Below are 18797 nucleotides of genomic sequence, written 5' to 3'. Positions count from 1 at the left end.
ACTTGAATTGCATAAAAGGTTGAAAAGATTCCTTATCACATTGTTTCCTTCCCCTCTCTCCCCCCAAATTGTAGATTTCAGTGCAGCCCTACAAATCACATAAATAATTGGAGAACTTTATCTGGTCAAACATAACATGCATACATGTAAAACCTAAATTACTTACACAAAATCAAGAAAATGGTCCTCTGAAGGCTGCTTCTGAAAGCTGATTGGATTTGAAAAAATGTAGATCTGAGAGAAAATGCCTGCAATGATGAAATTGCCTGGCTGGTAATACTTGTGGAGAATAGAAAGAGGTTCACCAACAGGACACTTAGCAATAGAAACCTTACTCAAGACATGAGGCAGAGCCCGTATAGCTATCATCAGTGCTGCAAATAACACGACTTGGTCTGAGAGACTTCCTGCCTTGTTCCAAATTGTCTGCTCCCTCATTCACATTTGAATGTTGCAGATTCAAAAGGCAACTGTCATCAGATCTTAAGGCAGGACTCTGCAATATCGATTACCAACTATCACAGGGGTCTAACTCTACCTGTTGCTAGTATCAACTCTGTGTGACACATGAAATATTAGTATAGCTAACTGTTGGATTATCCTATTTCCCATAGGGAAAATTCATGGGCCAGGAAGAGATAGCATTAATTATGGTTATTTCATAATTATGTTGGGATAGAGGAATAATTACCAACTTGGAATTCTAAGTTACCCAAAATAATTCCAGAGGTCTGCATGTTTTTGTTTATCACTGCTCAGCTGGCATCTTCCCAATCTTATTCTTTCAAATAATAAGACACAGGTATATAATTACCCCTATGAAGTTAAATCCTAAAAATAATCCATCAATAAAAAAATGTTTTAAAATTGCCATATATAAGAAGGAAACATTTATTTGTATTAATATTTCCTTGTAGCATAACTCTTTACCAGTTCCAGTTTGGGAGAATTTTCAGTTTTGGAATATTTTGAAGCTCAGATGGATTGTATCAATAATTTTACTGAAAACAAAGTTATCTCACTGATAATGTTGTCTCAAGATCTATGCAGTTGTATCTCTTCTTTAGAAACCTTGTTAGCCAAATTCTTTGAAATCCAAATCATGTCTATTCCTGAAAAGGACCTATGTCTTTTAGAAAAGTAATAGGTTTCTCTTATGAAAATACACTTAATTACTATCTCCATAAGTCCTTCACAGAACAATACATGATCCTCGTTTGTGGCATAAGTTCCCAGCATCAAAGTCTTCGTCTCATGCAAATTAACTTTCACCAAATCTGCCATGATGATCAGCCAGTACAAGTTCTAATTTTAGTTGGGGAATTATATACAAAACAACCCTGTGGAGGATGTTCTGTATATAAATTTATTTGTATATAAATGTATTTATTTATTCAATTTATGGGGTGCTGGTTTTGACCATTAAAGCCCTTCATGGCATGGGGCTGGATTATTTGAGGGGAGGCTCTGCCTGATTACATCAGCCATCCTACTAGATCCGATAGGGAAGGTATGCTATGCATTCCATTGGTCAGGGACCTACATTTGGTATGTCCCGGGTTGAAAAATATAATCCATAGATATTCATAACCAGGACATGGAGCCTTTATCACACTCAGGACCCTAGGCCTGGGCACATGACCAGGTCTTCAAGGCCTTACGAAAGGCCAACACGGTCAGGGCAATCCTAATCTCTGGGTGGAGAATGTTCCAGAGGGGAAGTGCTGCCACAGAAAAGGCCCTTGGCTGACAGGACCCAGAGCATGCCCATCCTGCTAGACAGGATTGGACAGGTAGAAACAACTGGGAGAAGACAGTCCCTCAGGTAACCTGGTCCTAAGCCATGAAGGGCTTTAAAGAACAACCAGCACCTTGAATTGCACCCCAAAACACCCTGGCAAACAATGCAGCTCACAAAGCAGGGTGTGATAGAATGTGAGGGTGACCTTGGAAGACTGGGGGAAGAGATGCTGCTAAGGAACAATCAGATAAAAGAGAAAGGAGTCCACAACGGAGTAATGACCAGAGAAAGAAGCTTATGAAGGACCCACCCTAACTATGCCAGTGGTAAAGAGGGAGGGTGGGAGATTTGTACTTGCAGATGTGTAAGTTTCTATTAATGTAGCCTTACATTAAAGTAGAATTAGCTCATCTAGTCATGTTTCCTGTCTGGTCTACCTGGGAGGGCTGACATCAACCTTGCAAGTCTCCTGCTTTCTTCTAAAGAGAGGAATTTTGAGAATGGCCTCCAATCCTCAAGTAACCCCGCTATCTCCTGAGCATCTGACAGCATTGTTGTTACAACACCAGTAGTTCTGGAATACGATAAAGAAGATATGGATGCAGAAGTGGTAAAGTGTATAGAATTAATCCAAGATTTGCAAAGTTAAGAAATGTACCAAGTGATATACTTGTACACTTTGTCAGGAAGAAGACAAGAGACCAGGTTATGCAATAATACTTTAATACCAACCTGAGGATTAATACCTATTACAATATTGTATAAGAGAAAAGAAAATACCATTTTTATGCACAATGGAAGAATGGATTGTGAAGGTGATGGAACTTGCAGAAATGGCAAAACTGACCTGCTTGATAAGGGATAAGACAAGTACTTCATGAAAGAATGGAAAACTTGTATACACTTTTTGCTGAAAATGGGGGAAAAAACGATCTGGGATTTATGGATTTGGTGTTTAAAAAGGGTTGAATATGGGAAGAGAAACATGATGTAATTTTAAGGAGGGAGGCATGGGGACTTGTGTGGAACTGTTGTAAAGAAGATTGGGGTTGTTTCTTTATATCTCTTTTCTTGTTTCTATTTCTACTTTTTCTTTCATACTTTTCTTATCTTCTCACCACTTTTTTCTTTTCTTTTTTACCCATTCCGCTTTATATTACTTTATGTTTATCTTTTATTTCTGAGAAAATTTTCAATAAAAATTATTATAAAAATGATAATATGAATTCATAAATATAGAACAATTACAGAGAGAAGAAATCATGTACATCCGTAAAAAAGCATATGTAAGTCACCAAAGAACAACTAACAGGCGTTCAACACCCGCCCTAACCCAAGACCAGGACGAACTGCCAGATTTTCAAAGGCCTGTGGAATAGCATCAGGATGGGATCTCCATATAGGACCCAATAGATGGCCATGTTTAACCAAGAGTGCCTGATCTTACTGGATAGGCAGAAAATATTACAGATGGCCAGTCCCTCAAATTACCAGGCTCTATAACTCTGAGGGCTTTATAGGTAGAAACAGCATGTTGAATTGCACTTAGAAGCCAACTGGAAATTAATTGCGTTTGTGAAGCAGTGATGACACGTAGGCGTTCTGTGGCAAGCCCATCACAGCCTGCACTATTTTATTCTGAACCAGCTATAATTATGGAGTGGTCTTCAGTGAATATATCAGGTAGTCCTTAGTAAGCAATCACAATTAGGACTGGCAACTTGGTTGTCAAGTGAACCGGTTATAATTCACAATTAAATTAAGAATTAAAAGCCTCATTCTTTTAATTATTCTTAAAAGTGTTGAGGTGCATATACAAAGAGGCTTTCTACCAGCTTCCCTGCCCTTCAACTTTGTGGGCTTGAAAGTTAACAGCCCACCATTGGGCTGTTCATCTGGAAATGAATTCTGCCAGTATAATGCTTCAGCTCAGATACTATATGTTCCATTTATTTCTTTTATTTCTTTTATTTATTTATTCATTAAATTTTTCAACCACCCATCTCCCCCCAATGGGGGAACTCTGGGTGATTCACAATAAACATTAGAACATAAATATATAAACACATAAAACCATAAATTAAAACATAACTAAAAAGAAGAAGGAGAGACCAAGGGGATGAAAACCTGAGGCTGAAGGCCGAGGCCTCTTTTAATACTGCTTGTAACCCTCTGGGTCACTTACAGAGGACAGATAAAATAATAAAACTAAAAGACACACCATAGCTATATGACTAACCACAAACCATATAACACAATCACAGAATGAAGTTGAGGGAATCTGCAATGGGGAAGAGAAGTTAGAAACTGTCTGAAGTATGTTTCTGAAACGAGCCTGACTGAAGGTGGCAGGTGGACTGAGAGACGTCCATTTCATGTTGGGCATGAATCCTAGCAACCTCCCAGTAGCCGCCTATCACCAAGAACTCTAGAAATAAGATTTTCATAAACTTATTAATAACATATATTGAAAATTATTAATCACACATTGAAAAGGGAAAAGGGAGTTCATTTAAGAATCTTGGAAAGTGGATACATTTACTTTAACACCCCATTTGTCTCTTTGTTAGGGTGGGTTTCTTTGATTGTCTTGGTAACTGCCTCTTTATGTATTGGGAAGGTCACTACCCACTCTCCAGATTCATGAGGAAACTACAGATATTCTGAACTTGCATGGAATTCAAATATTTGTTGTGGGAGTCTTGCTCACCAGTCCAGCAACACACGTTTTTCTATGCTCCTGCCCTTTTAATTTTCTATTATTTTTTAAATAGTATATTTTAGTCATTTTTTCTTTTAGATAATTCTAGTTATAACAAGTATATAAGGTTATTGTAGATTTTAGATTAGATTCTTATAGATTGTGGAGTAAAAGTGTCCGAGTCGTTTTGACCAACATGGGAAAAAGAAAGAAGCGACATGGAATTAGTCCAGGCTCTCTCTCCTCATCAAAATCTGCTGAACAACCAAAGATAGAAGAACTTTTTACACAAAATGAAACTGTAAGTAAAGCAAATTTTCTCTCCACTTCCCATAAATGTGCAGCCCTTGAATCACTTGAATGGGACTTACAAACAGAACTGGAAAAACAACAGCTGTTAGAGCTCTCATTATCTGTTAGAGAAGAGCTAAATGAAAATTTGGACTCCCTTTCAGTCTCTCACTGTATGTCTCCAGTACAATTTGCTAGTTCACCTAATAACTTCAAAGGAAACAAAAATAAGTTTAAAAATAAGATACAAAATCAGAATTTGGAGAGGATCCCCAGGGAAAATACAATGGAGTGGATGGCAAGGCAATGTCTTCTTACAGCTCAAACTGTTATTCCACTATTTGAGCATCTGTCAGCTATAAAATATGATCTAGATCTGCTGAAAAAAGACTTTGAGGCTTTTGTTTATAAGAATGCAGCTGTACCGGCCACATCCATTAAAACTAATGCAGAAACTCTGACAAAGCAAGACATTTCTGGCAGGTGTTCTGACAAAGGGTGAGACAACAAAATTAAAAAATCTGACAAAAGTGTGCAACGATTAAATGACTCTGCTAATAAATCCTTACTCTCTGATAAAATAAAGAGTTGTAGTCTTATACAGACTAAAGCCTCTCTGGATACAAAACCGGAATTCCCTCGCAAGCAAAACCGTTTACTTCAGAAACAGCAGGTTGCTCTCTGTATCTCCCTAAATCGTCTCAATATCAGATGTTGGGATTCTAAGAGAGCAATTAAAACTTCTTTAGGGCAACTTCTGCACTGTCACTACAGCCAGATAGACCTACGTACCATCGAATGGCTCCCCACTGTACAAAACCGAAAATGGATTTTGCTATCTTTTAACCAGACTACTATTCCACTAATGCTATTTAAGATGAGACCATACTTAGCATCATTCCAAATTTTTCCTACCAGAGTTTTTCGCGATGTAAAAATTAACTCTTTGTCTGGCCATGCTTCATCTTTATCGCATACTCACTCTATAACTGTAACAGAGGCTATCAAGCCCTCCTTCCCACATACGACCTTGAAAAAGCAAGGCAGTGGGAATCAGCCACTCTCACAAAATGAAGATATGTCAGATTCAGCTGAAGGTGATCTTATTAATGCTTTTGGGTGGCTGCCCAGGAAGAACAAGACAATTTAATATACATAAGCTAGAAAATCTTAAGGAAACTTTACTGCTCACAATTGCTACAGCAGAACCACTTATTGATCTTGTGTCTTTAAATACTGACACAAATTGCCATTTTCCGACGGTCAATGAAATGGATGGAAACTGCCACCCAAACAACAATTCTCCCAGCCTTCATGGAAGGAACAGGGAGCCTTTTGGAGAGTACCAACCTTTGCTAACTATCGAGGAGGAAGTGTTTCCCGTATCACAGGCAGATGCTGAACAATGCTCTTTGGAACTTAGACCTTCTCCACATGATGGCTTTTTATTACATCCCTTGGAACCTAAGTAGACTAATACTTCCCCAAAAGTCAGATCTGGATATTGTTACCAGAAGTTCTAAAATCACCCAACCGGAAGCTATTCCCCCAAACTCAGGTGGTGCTACAACAGGCAACACTAGATGAAACTTTAACTTCGGCCCCATTCCAGAAGAAAAACTCTGTATGTACGGTTAACTCACTGATAGTACCCTCAGACTTTAAATGACTCCACCCTATAGAAGGGGGCATCTCTATCCTCTCCTGGAATGTTGCAGGCTGGAAAGCAAAGATGTTAGATGTTTCATTTATGGAATATATTTCTTCTTTCCATATTCTTTTATTTCAAGAAACATGGGCTAGGGAGGATCTATTAATACCTGTATATCTTCCCTTTACTTTAAATGCTATTCCCAGTACAAAAAAGGGTAGACCATCAGGTGGCCTGAGTACTATGATTTCGGTTAAACTCAATGTCCCAGTATTTATGCTGGAGTCTTATTCAAATACGGCTCTAGCCCTCTTACTCAGATTTAAATTTTACTCTATTACTTGTCAATGTATATTTGCCCCCAGTGCGTGGACACAGGGAAATAAACAATTTGTGGGATCAGTTTGATACCTACATAAATTTGCTATAATGTCAACACCCAGACTCCATCATACTAATAACTGGTGATTTTAGTGCATGCATGGGCCAATCTGATGTTTCTTTACAAATCCATTTTAATTGGCAAATGCCCCCCAAAACTGATGTGGGATGTTTATTAGCCAGACAATCTAAAGATCAAAAATGTAATATTGCAGGATTTTGTTTGGCTCAATGTGTGGATAGTTTAGATCTAGTAATACTTAATGGCACTGTCCAGGGGGACCTAAAAAGGGAGTTTACATTCTGGATCCCAAACGGGGCCAGTGTGGTGGACTATATTATGATTTCCCAGAACTTTATCAGTTATATAGCTTATTTTTATATTGGAACTGGCCCTGATAGTGACCATTTTCCATTAATTTGTCTTCTTGATTTTAAAACAAACCTCGGATTATTAGAAGTGGCCTATTGCCCCATTGACATTACAATGAAGGGACGAGTACAAAATAAATGGTCTCAAGGTTTAGCTAAAATTATGACTGGAATTTTGATCTCAGAGCCCCTGCTTCAGATGCATACACAAATATGTTCATCCAATTCATATGAACAAGTAATATCATTGTATCAATCAATTATTGCTAATCTTCAGGCCCCCTTGACAAGATGTACAACAGCTAAGTATGTTTATGCACATAAAAGATCTAAATCTTGGCATGATAATGACTGCATTAAAGCTAAAAAGGCTCTCTTAAATGCAATAATCACCTTTCACCAGGAAAATTCTTCAACTGCCTTAAAATTGCTTAAGACTCAAACAAAAAAAATTATAGAGACCTTTTGAAGACAAAGAAATGGCAGGCTATAACAGACAACTGGAACAATTTAATTTTAGCAGCAAAGCTCAAGAATTCCCCTTGGTTCTAGTGTTTAATAAACCAGTCTCTTACAGATAGATGTTTAGGCCCTATTACACAAATATCTGCAGATAAATGGGAGGATCATTTTAATAACATCTTTAAAAGGGAATCTGCTAAAATCTCAGATGTGATTCCCCCTTGTAATGACCTCCCAGTTTGGCCACCGGTATCCACAGCTGACGTTAAAGATCTTATTGCCCAAATAAAACCAGGTAGAGCATCTGGAGGTGATTTTATCCTCCCAGAATTAATAAAGGAAAATAAAGACTGGTGGGCCCCAATTCTGGCTACCTTATTTACACATATTAATAACACAGGACAATTTCCTTCTGACTGGAATCAGGCCATTGTTGTACCAATATACAAAAATAAAGGAAATAGACTTGATCCTACAAATTATAGGCCTATCAGTTTATTAAACACAATAAATAAACTTTATGCCAGATTTTTATATTCAAAGTTAGTGGATTGGGTATAAAAGGAAAATATTATTGCTGAAGAACAGGCTGGATGTAGAGAGGAACATTCAACATTAGATCATTGTTTAGTTCTTCACCATTTAGCAGAAAAGTATTCTATTCCCCCTTGTGGTTCTCCTTTTGCAACTGTTGTTGATTTTAAATCAGCTTTTGATCTAATACCAAGGGAGAGACTGTGGGATAGTCTGAGACATACCACGATTGACAAAAGGCTGCTAGTTCTTATTCAGTTGCTTTATTCAAATACCTCCCTCAAAATTAGATGCACCCCTTGGGGACACTTATCTAGAGCACTCCCAACCCATAGAGGTGTAAGACGAGGTTGCATATTAGCTCCATTACATTTCAGTTTGTATCTAAATCCAATAATTCAAGTGCTTGCTGCTTCAGCCTACCATCCACCTATTTTGGCTGATCGTGCAATTCCAGCATTATTGTATGCTGATGATGTAGTCATTATGTCTGCCTCACAAGTGGGAATGAGAAAAGCACTTTGGGCACTAGCTTTATTCTGCACAGATCAAGAACTTTCAATAAATTATCAGAAAACTAAAGTCTTAGTTTTTGCCCAACCCCATCATAAGAGTCACAGATGGCAAATAAATGGGACCCCAATTGAACAGGTGTGCACCTATAAATACCTTGGAGTGCAGTCCCATGCTTCCCTATCTTGGAATGCTCATTTTCTTACCAGGCTACTGGGGCATAGAGTACCTCATCAGCAATTGTAAGAGTCTACCATTCAAAAGGAGCCCATGATATCCCTGCAGCTTGCAAGGTTTTTCAAGCTCCTCTATGGATCTCAGGTTTGCTCCCTTGCAAAGCTTAATATAATTGAAACTATTCAGAATAAGTTTATGAGAGCCATTCTGATGGTACCAAAATGTGTTAAAAATGCCATCCTAAGGGAAGAATTAGGTATAGTTTCATTGGATGCCAGAACATGGTTCCTTCTTCTTACCTTCTGGCTAAAATTACTTCTGTTTCCTAAAGGTTTAGCCCCATTAGTATTTAGAGATCATTTTAAATCATCGTGGGGGGAAAAAAAAAAGCCTTACATAGAATTCAATTGCTGGGCTTCTCTGTGGAAAGTCTGTGCTTATTAGAATTCGATCATGCTAGAAACGCCCTTAAACAACGTATCTGGGATATAGATCTTCAAACAAATTTAAGTAAGATGCTACACCCCAATATTTGTCATTTTCTGCCAAAAGGGTCTGCTCCAGCTTCTTATCGTCTATTACAATTCTGAAATTTCATAAAGCTTTCACCTCAGCCAGAATGGACGCACTGCCCTCAGCAGTCATTTTGGGACGTTTAGGGGTACTCCTATGCACCTTCGATTATGTCCGTCTGGAAATGGATCAATAGAAACACTAAGCTATATGTTATTATACTGTTCCCTATATAAGGACTCTAGAGAGATATTTATATACCCGATACTGAAGAGTTTTCCTAGCAGGGAGTATGATTTCTATTTAATGCTACTCCTTTCAGACAAGGGTCCGAAAATATCCTCCCAAGTGGCCCAGTTCTGTGCTCCCATCTGCACAATACATTCCCCATTATTTAGATTTAAGACTTTATAACATAACATTTTACTTTGATATATTTTAGTATTTTTACTTTAATTTTAGATTAAATAATACTAATTGCTTTGTTTTATATACTGTTTATATGCATAAAAGTAAGATGGTTACTACTGTATATTGCGATTGTATCTGGCCTTATGGCTGTAATAAACGTGTGTGTGTATAAATTATTTTTTGTAATAGAGATGTTAGATGTAGGTGCCAACAGATTGGTTGGTTGGTTGGTTGGTTGGTTGGTTTCTGGCAAAACTTTGGCCTCTCTTGAACATTGTGCAAACTTCACCTCTTACAAACTTGTACTCCTTCTTTGATGTCAACATTCCTTTCTAAAAGTTTTATTTTCAGTTTTCCATGTCTTGTTAATGATAGTTATATAACTGGTGGTGGATGACGATGAGTCAGCTGTAGAGTTTGATTTTTTTTCTTTTTTTGTGAGACTTGTAGATCAACAACATTTCACTGGAGTTTCTCATCTCTATAATTTTCCACTCAAGTACAATTAGTTCTACAAGTCCATAGAGAATCCAGAATTTGTTAGCAAAACTTTGAACCAAACTAATACATGCTACTAATATCCATTCTGAGCTAGGGCAGAGACAGACAATTTTTTATCACTTTGATTATATATATTATTAAGGCCAGACACCCAATAAGTGTTTATTCAAGCCAACATGTCCAACTCAACAAGATATGCGTATGTGACAGGAAATCTTTAAGAAAAATCTTCACTGAAGATGATGATGTTTGTGGCATCAATACTAGTGATACTGGTGTTTGAAGAAGCTGGTAACAGTGCTCCTGTGAAATGCCCTACAAGTCTCCCTCTTTCTATTCTTCGCAAACATTATCATCCTGGTGACTTTATCATTGGTGGCATTCTCTCTCAGATCTATCTATTTTCCAGTCCCATAACCTTTGAAAGAGATCCTTCTTTTGATAGATTTGACAATATCATGTAAGGCCTTTCATGTTTTCCCTTGATTAGTTAGCACAATATATCTCCTGGCAAACCCTGCCTAATGCTGAAGTGATGTTCATCTCTCTGAATTAATGGGAGCCATCATTGTATCACTGTCTGTCATTGTGTGGCTAGTGTAGAGATGATAATAATTCTAATTAAACCATACAAGCCTTAGGAGACCTATTGAAACATAGAGAATGGGGTGAAATTCCACATCAAACCCCCTTCTTTTTATGCCAGGCAAGTTGAAGGAAATATTAATAGAAACGATGGAGCAACAACTTTCTGCTGGAACAAACTCCCATGAAATCCCGGCTTCCCAAGTGATAGGACTAAAAAGCAATCATTCAAAACATTTTAAGAAGCTCAGAATCAATCCTGAGAGCAGACTGATTCACTGAGATGGAGTTTTGATCAATTTTTTTTTTTATTTCCAGGGGTAAATATTGATGTACCTATTCATTGAAATATGCATATTTTTCTTTTCCTTCATTTTTAGCTATTAAAACAATTAAATCAATCTTATAATCTACATTCCAATTCATTCTACCATGACGTTATGGTTTAGCAAAGGTTGATACTGACTTTTAAGATGTTCATAACTTTGAGGGAGTATTTAGCAGTGGGGATTTATCTTGATAAAATGGCTTGCAATTTTCATTTGCATCCAACCATCCCTTCTTGAAGCAGGTTGCTGTCTCTGGCCTTTTCAAAGTTTTTGGCTGTTTTGCACTCAGAGCTTTTTGCAAAGGGTTGTTGCTTAAAAGACTTGTTCCAGAACAGCACATTTGATAGTTTTCTCTCTTCTAGCATTTTTACTAATTTTTTACTCACTTTAACATTCAAATATTCAGTCTGTTACAAAACATGGAAGCTTCACTGAAGCGGTAACTAAGCAGGCATGAACATAGAGAGAATCAGGAAGAGATGGTCACATTCAGAACAGTTACCCACAAAGAACTGCTAAGAAAAAAGGGAATAATTAGAAATTAAACGACTTTCTTAATGAGAACAAAACAACACATTTCTCTGGGTTATGGGAACATTAAAAAAAAAAAACTATATTGTCTTGACTAGATAGAATTGCTGCCATCAAAATGAATGTTCTACCAAAAGTCAAGATTCTTTTTCAAATGATTCCAATAAATTTTGATAACAAGGTACCTAGTGATTGGTGCAAAGATGTAATGAACTACAAATGGTCTAATAAAACAGCAGGATTAAATTCAAGATTCTACAGGAATCCAAAGAACAAGGTGGATTAACACTTCCAAGCATTAAATTGTATTATAAAGCTAGCTGCTTATTACAGATGTCAGAGTGGATGGTATCCTTTATGGCTTGGTTACATCTATGGAAGGGGAGAAGCTTCCAGATGGTTTGAATAAATATCTCTAGACTGGCAAAAGCAGAAGAAAATAACCTATAATCTAGTCTTTCTATGTATAGGAAATTTTTATATAGCCTGACTTTTTAACTAATTAATGTGGGTATTTGTATTTTTAACTGTTTTGGGGTTTTACTTTAATTGTGAGCCACCCAGAGGCACCTTCTGGGGGAGATGGGTGGCATACAAATTTAATAAATAAATAAAAGTAAAATAAATATAAGCTATCAAGTAAGAATTATAAATAATATACTGAATATCTGGGATAAATACAGAAAAATAAATAGTCCAGATCTCTCCTCTCTTGTGTTATTGTTAAATATTTATTTTTAGGAAGAGGAAACTTCCAAGAAATTTGTTCCATGCAGAGCCAGTGATGTGTTTAGATCACAAGATCTAATGATTAAAAAGGCAACCTTCTCATTGCAGAGTAATAACTCAGAACTACCAGCATCTGCTAGCCTTGCAATTTGCTATAGAGACCATTAATGAAAGCCCAAGGATCTTACCTAATGCCACACTGGGCTTCCATGTATTGAACAGCAGTTTTCGGGACCAGTGGACTTATCTTGCCTCACTGGAACTTCTCTCCACAAGGGACAAGTTTATCCCTAACTACAAGTGTGATGTGCAGAGTAATATAGCAGCTGTTATTGGGGGACCTAATGCTGATGTGTGTCTGTTCATGGCAAACATCTTGTGCAGCTACAAGATTTCACAGGTGAGTTGTCCACATGCAATACAGTTAAGCAGGCAATACTTTTGAGATAATGGCTTTGATACCATTAGGGAGAATGGATGGAACCAAAAGAGACAGGTCCTGTTTCAAGAGCAAACCCTGTTGAGGGGACAGCTCTCTCTTTTTACTGCTGATACTGGCTTATCAGCCAAAATAATGAAGAGCTCACTCATGCTTCCCATTAGCAATAGAAGTATGACCGAGAGCTGGTAAAATCCATATTTTACATGCTACTGAGCTCTCATTTTTCTCCTCACATGGCTTAAATTCAAAAGCAGACTGTTTGTGTGTTGTATTTCAGAGAGTTTGCACTCCCAAATGTTCCATACATGTATAACAATTAAGGAAACCTACACATTTCTGTGTCAGATTTCTGGCCATGCTGATCCCTTGTAGTTTTCAGAGGAGGATGCAGGCTCTGTCCAACAATCGGTGTCTATACAGCTCTAGCAGTGAATCTAGAATATGTTAGTTTGTTTTATGGTACCTTCAGTTACATGTTAATTTACAGACTAGGCAGTATGATCATCAGAATGTACATAGATGTTTATTTAGAGGTCATATGGACACTACCTTCATTTAAAGTTTTCATTTAGCATAAATGTTCTAGACACGTGCACGTAGATCAGCGGGAAAGAATTTTAATTGTTTTATTCCTAGGGAACCTTTATGCTAGTGGATGAATATGAGACACCTTGGGCTTTGAGTTACTTATCATCTGTTAAGAAAGTTTCTTCTGTTTACTTCTGAGCAGGTACATCCATGGCCATTGCACACCGAAAATCCAAATTATCACTGAATTTGAATGAAGTCTGCACTGAAAAACAGTAAATGCTTGGGGACATGCCTAGAAATTTAGAAATGGTAAAAGTACCCAACTTAATTGTATTTAGAAAATATCTCAGAGACACTTCCTTCTTGACTGTTTGCTGTATTCTTTAGCTGGCATATGGGTCCTCACCAGTGATGAATGACATAAACCAAAGAGTTTTCCTTCGCCAGATATTTCCAGACATCAACCAACAATATAAGGGGATTCTCCAACTACTGCTTTATTTCCACTGGATGTGGATTGGAGTGATTTTCATTAACAATGAGAGTGGGAAGAGATTTGCAGAAAATGAGCTGCCCATCTTTGCCCAGGCAGGTATCTGCTTTGACTTTATAGAAACATTTCCACAACTCAAATTTTCAAGTGAAATCTCTGAAATGGTTGCGGACGGAGAGAAAACTACTAGAATCATTATGGGAGCAACTGCTAATGTAGTCATTGTGCATGGTGAAATTCAAACTATGGTGATTTTAAGGGTAATGCTTCGTATGGCTGAATTTGAGGAGAGCCTAATAAAACCTATAGTATGGATTTTCATAGCCCAGATGGATTTCACCTCAATGTCTTTTCAACGAAGCTGGCCCTTGGACTTCATGCATGGTGCACTCTCCTTTTCAGTTCACAGTGAAGAAGTGTTGGGATTCCATCAGTTCGTTCATCACTGGAAGCTCACATCTAACCAGGATCTTTTCTCCAGGGATTTCTGGAAAGAGGCATTTCAGTGTTCTTTCTCCAATGCTGCTGGAGAAAGAATGGCAGAAGAACTCTGCACTGGAGAGGAGAACCTGGAGCATCTTCCTGGATCGATTTTTGAAATGAGCATGACCAGCCACAGCTACAGCATCTATAACGCTGTCCATGTAGTGGCAGAAGCTTTGCATGCTATGCACTCAGTGGAACAAGGAGCAAGACGAGACAAGCAGAGGCAGCAACTTCTCAAGCAACAACCTTGGCAGGTAGTTTCCTGAGATCAATAATGCAGGAGAACTCCTGTACAATGAGTTCTGGAAGCTCCAAACAATTGTATCCAGTGATTCAAATTCTGATATCACTGCAGAATTTTAGACACGCAGACAATATTTTTATTTCTTTATTTTATTCAACTTTTATAGCTGCCCATCGAAGACAAGTGACTCTGGGTGTCTCTAAATATACAATATACCATATTATATTATTATGAATATTATTAATATAAAAACCATACAATAGCTGTGTGATGGCTGTCTTGAGAGAGCTAATAATAATAATAACTGGAACTGAGATCATGATGATGATCAGATTCATTCATTCATTCATTCATTCATTCATTTTCCTTTTACGGTTTTCCTTTTCTTTTACCTCATTTCATGGTCTTCCAAGACAAATGAACATGGAAGCCTTGCATAAAGTTGCTCATCTGCTAGGAAACTAAAAAAAATTGATACATTTCCTTTTTCAGAAAATTCTGAGTTAATGTATCTAACTTGTAAATGGAGGAATATGCATTAGAGTTTATTGCCTTTAATTTACTTGTGAAATATATATTGCTACCTAATTGGGACTGAAAAGGTTATGATCAATTTGATATGATACACCAGACCACTTCTTTTACAGAAAGAATGCTTTTAAGATTCAATCTGATTGTAACTGTATTTATTTAAGATGATGCTGATGAGGAGGTTGATCATTTATTGTCCTCATTTTCATGTAGCTTCACCACTACCTGAGAAGCGTTTCATTTAACAACAGTGTTGGCGAAACGCTTTCCTTTACTTCAAAAGGGGAACTGATAGCAGGATTTGATATTATCAATTGGATCACATTTCCAAATCAATCCTTCATTAGAGTCAAGATTGGAAGAATGGCACCACAGAATGCCCCTGGCAAAGTATTCACCATTTCTGAAGATGTGATCAAATGGCCCAAGGCTTTCAACCAGGTAGAGCTCATACTAAGACATGTCAATCATTATCCCAAAGGAGGTTTTTCTGCTTTGTTGAAGACTTGCTGCAGTGCAAGGATCCACAGCGGGGATCAACAAATATTTGGGGTATTTTGGCATTGAAAGGACAGAATTAATGGCCAGATGCAACTGCCCTCAAAGTCACCTTATGTGTCTAATATACACTTCAGTGAAATTTAAGCCATCAAGCAGTCTGGTTTTTGTTCCAACTTGGACTCTGCTAAGGAACTGATTTGAAGCAGAAAAAAGGGTCACCTCATTGGGCAACACGATAAATCAAATCTATTTGGGGAGAATATCCAGCTTCCTTAAGGGATTGTTTACAAGTATGTTGTATGTATTTACTTGTGCTCATCATCCTTTCGAATTTCTTTCATTGCATGGCTCTATTTCAGACCAATGCCAATTAATCTTTTTGGAAAAGATCCCTGGGTAGGACCTGGAGCTAGATATTTGCAATATCTGTTTTAGGAAGGACAAAAGATTCTCCTCTCATGTTTCCGGACAGGGACACCCTCCTTCTCTGTGTAATGCCCATTGCAGTTCTGGTTACAGTCGGACCAAGATTGAAGGGAAACCCTTTTGCTGCTACAATTGCCATCGATGCCCAGAGGGGAAGATTTCTAATCTAAAGAGTAAGAACTGCTGTAGAAAAATGCACTCATGCACAGCCTGTGAGCTTCATATCATTCCCAATATTTGAGGAGTCATTAAAAAGGGGTGATTTTGGACTCAGTGGTTTGGGAGATCATGTATGTTGAAAAGCAAATTATGGGTCTTACTTTCTCTTCACTTTCAGCATATTCACATTTTTTTCTCAAATTGTTTAGAAAGAGCATATAAGTGTCTGGTGGAGAGCAAGAGACAAAGATGCACAATGTTCTCATGACACAAATATGGCAACATAGATACTCACATCAGACATTGAGACACAAAGACATGAGGCTGCAGTTTCACTCACGTGCTTGTAATTATCTGGCTGAATATGAGACACCTATACTTTTTGCCCACCTTGTCAGTTAAAAGCAGCACCATCAGAGTAGAGAAATAAAAATACAAGATAAAATAATATGACTTGTATAATCTGGATTGCCTGTATCTTTTTACAATGAAGAAAGAAAAGAAAGAGCAAAGCTAATTTAGGTACATAGATGGAGAGGAGAAAGGTCAGCAATATTTGGTGGCAACGCAAACATAATGATTTATTCAGGTTCCTTTCAATGTGATCCTATGATATGTGTTATTGCTCTTTATTCTCTCATTTCCTTTTCACAACTGGGACTTATGTACATAAATTTGTTATACATTTCTTGTACATTCACCTGTACAAGTGAAGCTCTGGTGTATTAAATAGCATATTCGTTTCTTTCTTTTAACAGACTTGGATGACTGTTTTCAGTGTCCGGATGGTCAGCATCCCAACAAGGACCAGAATCTGTGCCTTCCAAAAGCAATCAGCTTCCTGAAATTTGAAGAACCTTTGGGAATCACACTCACTGTTGTTGCCCTTTTCTTTTCTTTCCTCACAACTCTGGTGCTCTACCTCTTCATTAAGCACAAGGAGACTCCCATCGTCAAAGCCAACAACCGGAACCTCAGCTATGTTCTTCTCATTTCCCTCTTGCTTTCTTTCCTTTGCACTTTACTCTTCATTGGACAACCCACAAAGCTTATGTGTCTCCTTCGACAAGCAGCTTTTGGCATCATCTTCTCAACAGCTATTTCTTCAGTTTTGGCCAAGACCATCATTGTGGTCCTCGCTTTCATGGCCACCACACCCGGAGGTGGGATGAGAAAATGGTCTGGCAAGCACCTGGCCAGCTCCATTGTTCTTTCCTGCTCCTTTACTCAAGCCTTGATTTACAGTGTGTGGTTCGTAACTGCTCCTCCCTTTCCAGATGTTGATATGCACTCCATGATGGAAGAAATTATCCTGGAGTGTAATGAAGGGTCTGTCACCATGTTTTACTGTGCCCTGGGCTTTCTGGGCATCCTGGCTACCATCAGCTTCACAGTGGCCTTCCTGGCCAGGAACCTGCCTGACAGTTTCAATGAAGCCAAGTTTATCACCTTCAGCATGTTGGTCTTCTGCAGTGTCTGGGTGTCCTTTGTTCCAACTTACTTAAGCACAAAGGGCAAAGACATGGTGGCTGTGGAGATCTTTTCCATCTTGGCCTCCAGTGCTGGCTTATTGGTCTGCATCTTTTCCCCCAAAATTTACATTCTTGTACTGAGGCCTGAGCTGAACAGCAGGAAGCACCTAAGGAGAAAATAACAGGAATAATGATCTTAGTGAGTAGCTTACCCCAATGAGTCTACCCTCCTCTTAGATCATCAAGAGAGTTACCACGCTGGGTGCTATTAGCAGGAACAGTTGGGTCATGTTTCAGGAGAAAGACTTTGATGCCTTTGTGGCTTTGCATTGTGGGGTTGAAGATGGCCTCCTTTTATTATAGATGTTTTATTATTTGTTTTGCATAAGTTCATGCAGATTATGGGAGTTTAGTTTAAGTAGAGACCCATCTCAAGATATCCTTGATCATTCGCTTTGTTATATTTACATCGTTTAGTACATTATTTATACTATCATGAACTAATGAGAAGAGGAGGAGGAGCAGAAGCAGCAGCAGAACTGCCTTGAGTATGAACACCTATGTAAGTAAGGTATGTTGTACTACATTGGATGGTTATTTGGTGTTGTTCTTCAGATGCTTTACAAAGGAGGGGAAATCTTCCTGTTCCACATATTCTAAGAGGAAGGATTCACTCTGGATTCCTTCCTTGAAACAATGTCATCTTCTCTGCTTCCTCATTGGCATTACCTGTCCTTTGGACTAACCTCTAACATTAAGTTGTACCTGACACTTCAGGCCCTTTAGAAATGCTGTTAAGACCTAAGACCTTTTTTTGGTTGTAAGTAAAGTTTTCATTGTGATTTTTTCATTCAGTTAATGACTTTTGTACACTTCCCAGAGTTATACTGTTTGAGTTGAGTGGCTGTAAGAAATGCAACAAATAAATAATTAAAATAACGTAAAATAACATAAAGTATCCTCAAGCCCTTTTTTTCTGTGAACTCCAAAGTGGCCACTTTATCTCCCTTCATTATTTTCATGCTCCTGAATAGGTAGCATTGCAACTAGAACAGCTATTACTATAATATTAGTATCTATAAACTAGGCA

At 37.9% G+C, this 18797-nt stretch overlaps 1 protein-coding gene across 1 annotated transcript; it reads left to right on the top strand.

Moving 5' to 3' along the window:
• The first annotated feature begins 4638 nt into the window (after window positions 1–4638).
• LOC112543096 (vomeronasal type-2 receptor 26-like) lies at window positions 4639–17889 on the top strand. The gene is made up of 6 exons (XM_088143982.1): window positions 4639–4743; window positions 5080–5231; window positions 12531–12822; window positions 13783–14628; window positions 16123–16249; window positions 16994–17889. Exons 1-6 carry the CDS (start codon window positions 4639–4641, stop codon window positions 17887–17889), a joined length of 2418 nt encoding a protein of 805 aa, XP_088000108.1.
• The last annotated feature ends 908 nt before the right edge of the window (window positions 17890–18797 follow it).

The sequence above is a fragment of the Python bivittatus genome, unplaced genomic scaffold (assembly GCF_059951505.1).
Source record: "Python bivittatus isolate LINGU-HERP-01145 unplaced genomic scaffold, Pbiv_v1 ctg000430_np1212, whole genome shotgun sequence".
Classification (NCBI taxonomy): Eukaryota; Metazoa; Chordata; class Lepidosauria; order Squamata; family Pythonidae; genus Python; species Python bivittatus.
This window is presented reverse-complemented; position numbering and strand designations above follow the sequence as displayed.

Excerpts from the sequence above, each read along its gene's own strand:
- LOC112543096 (XM_088143982.1), top strand. The coding sequence starts at position 4,639 with ATGGGAAAAAGAAAGAAGCGACATGGAATTAGTCCAGGCTCTCTCTCC. Across the intron at positions 5,232-12,530 it reads GGCAGGTGTTCTGACAAAGG|AGTAATAACTCAGAACTACC; the intron begins GTGAGACAACAA and ends TTCTCATTGCAG. Across the intron at positions 16,250-16,993 it reads GAAGATTTCTAATCTAAAGA|ACTTGGATGACTGTTTTCAG; the intron begins GTAAGAACTGCT and ends TTCTTTTAACAG.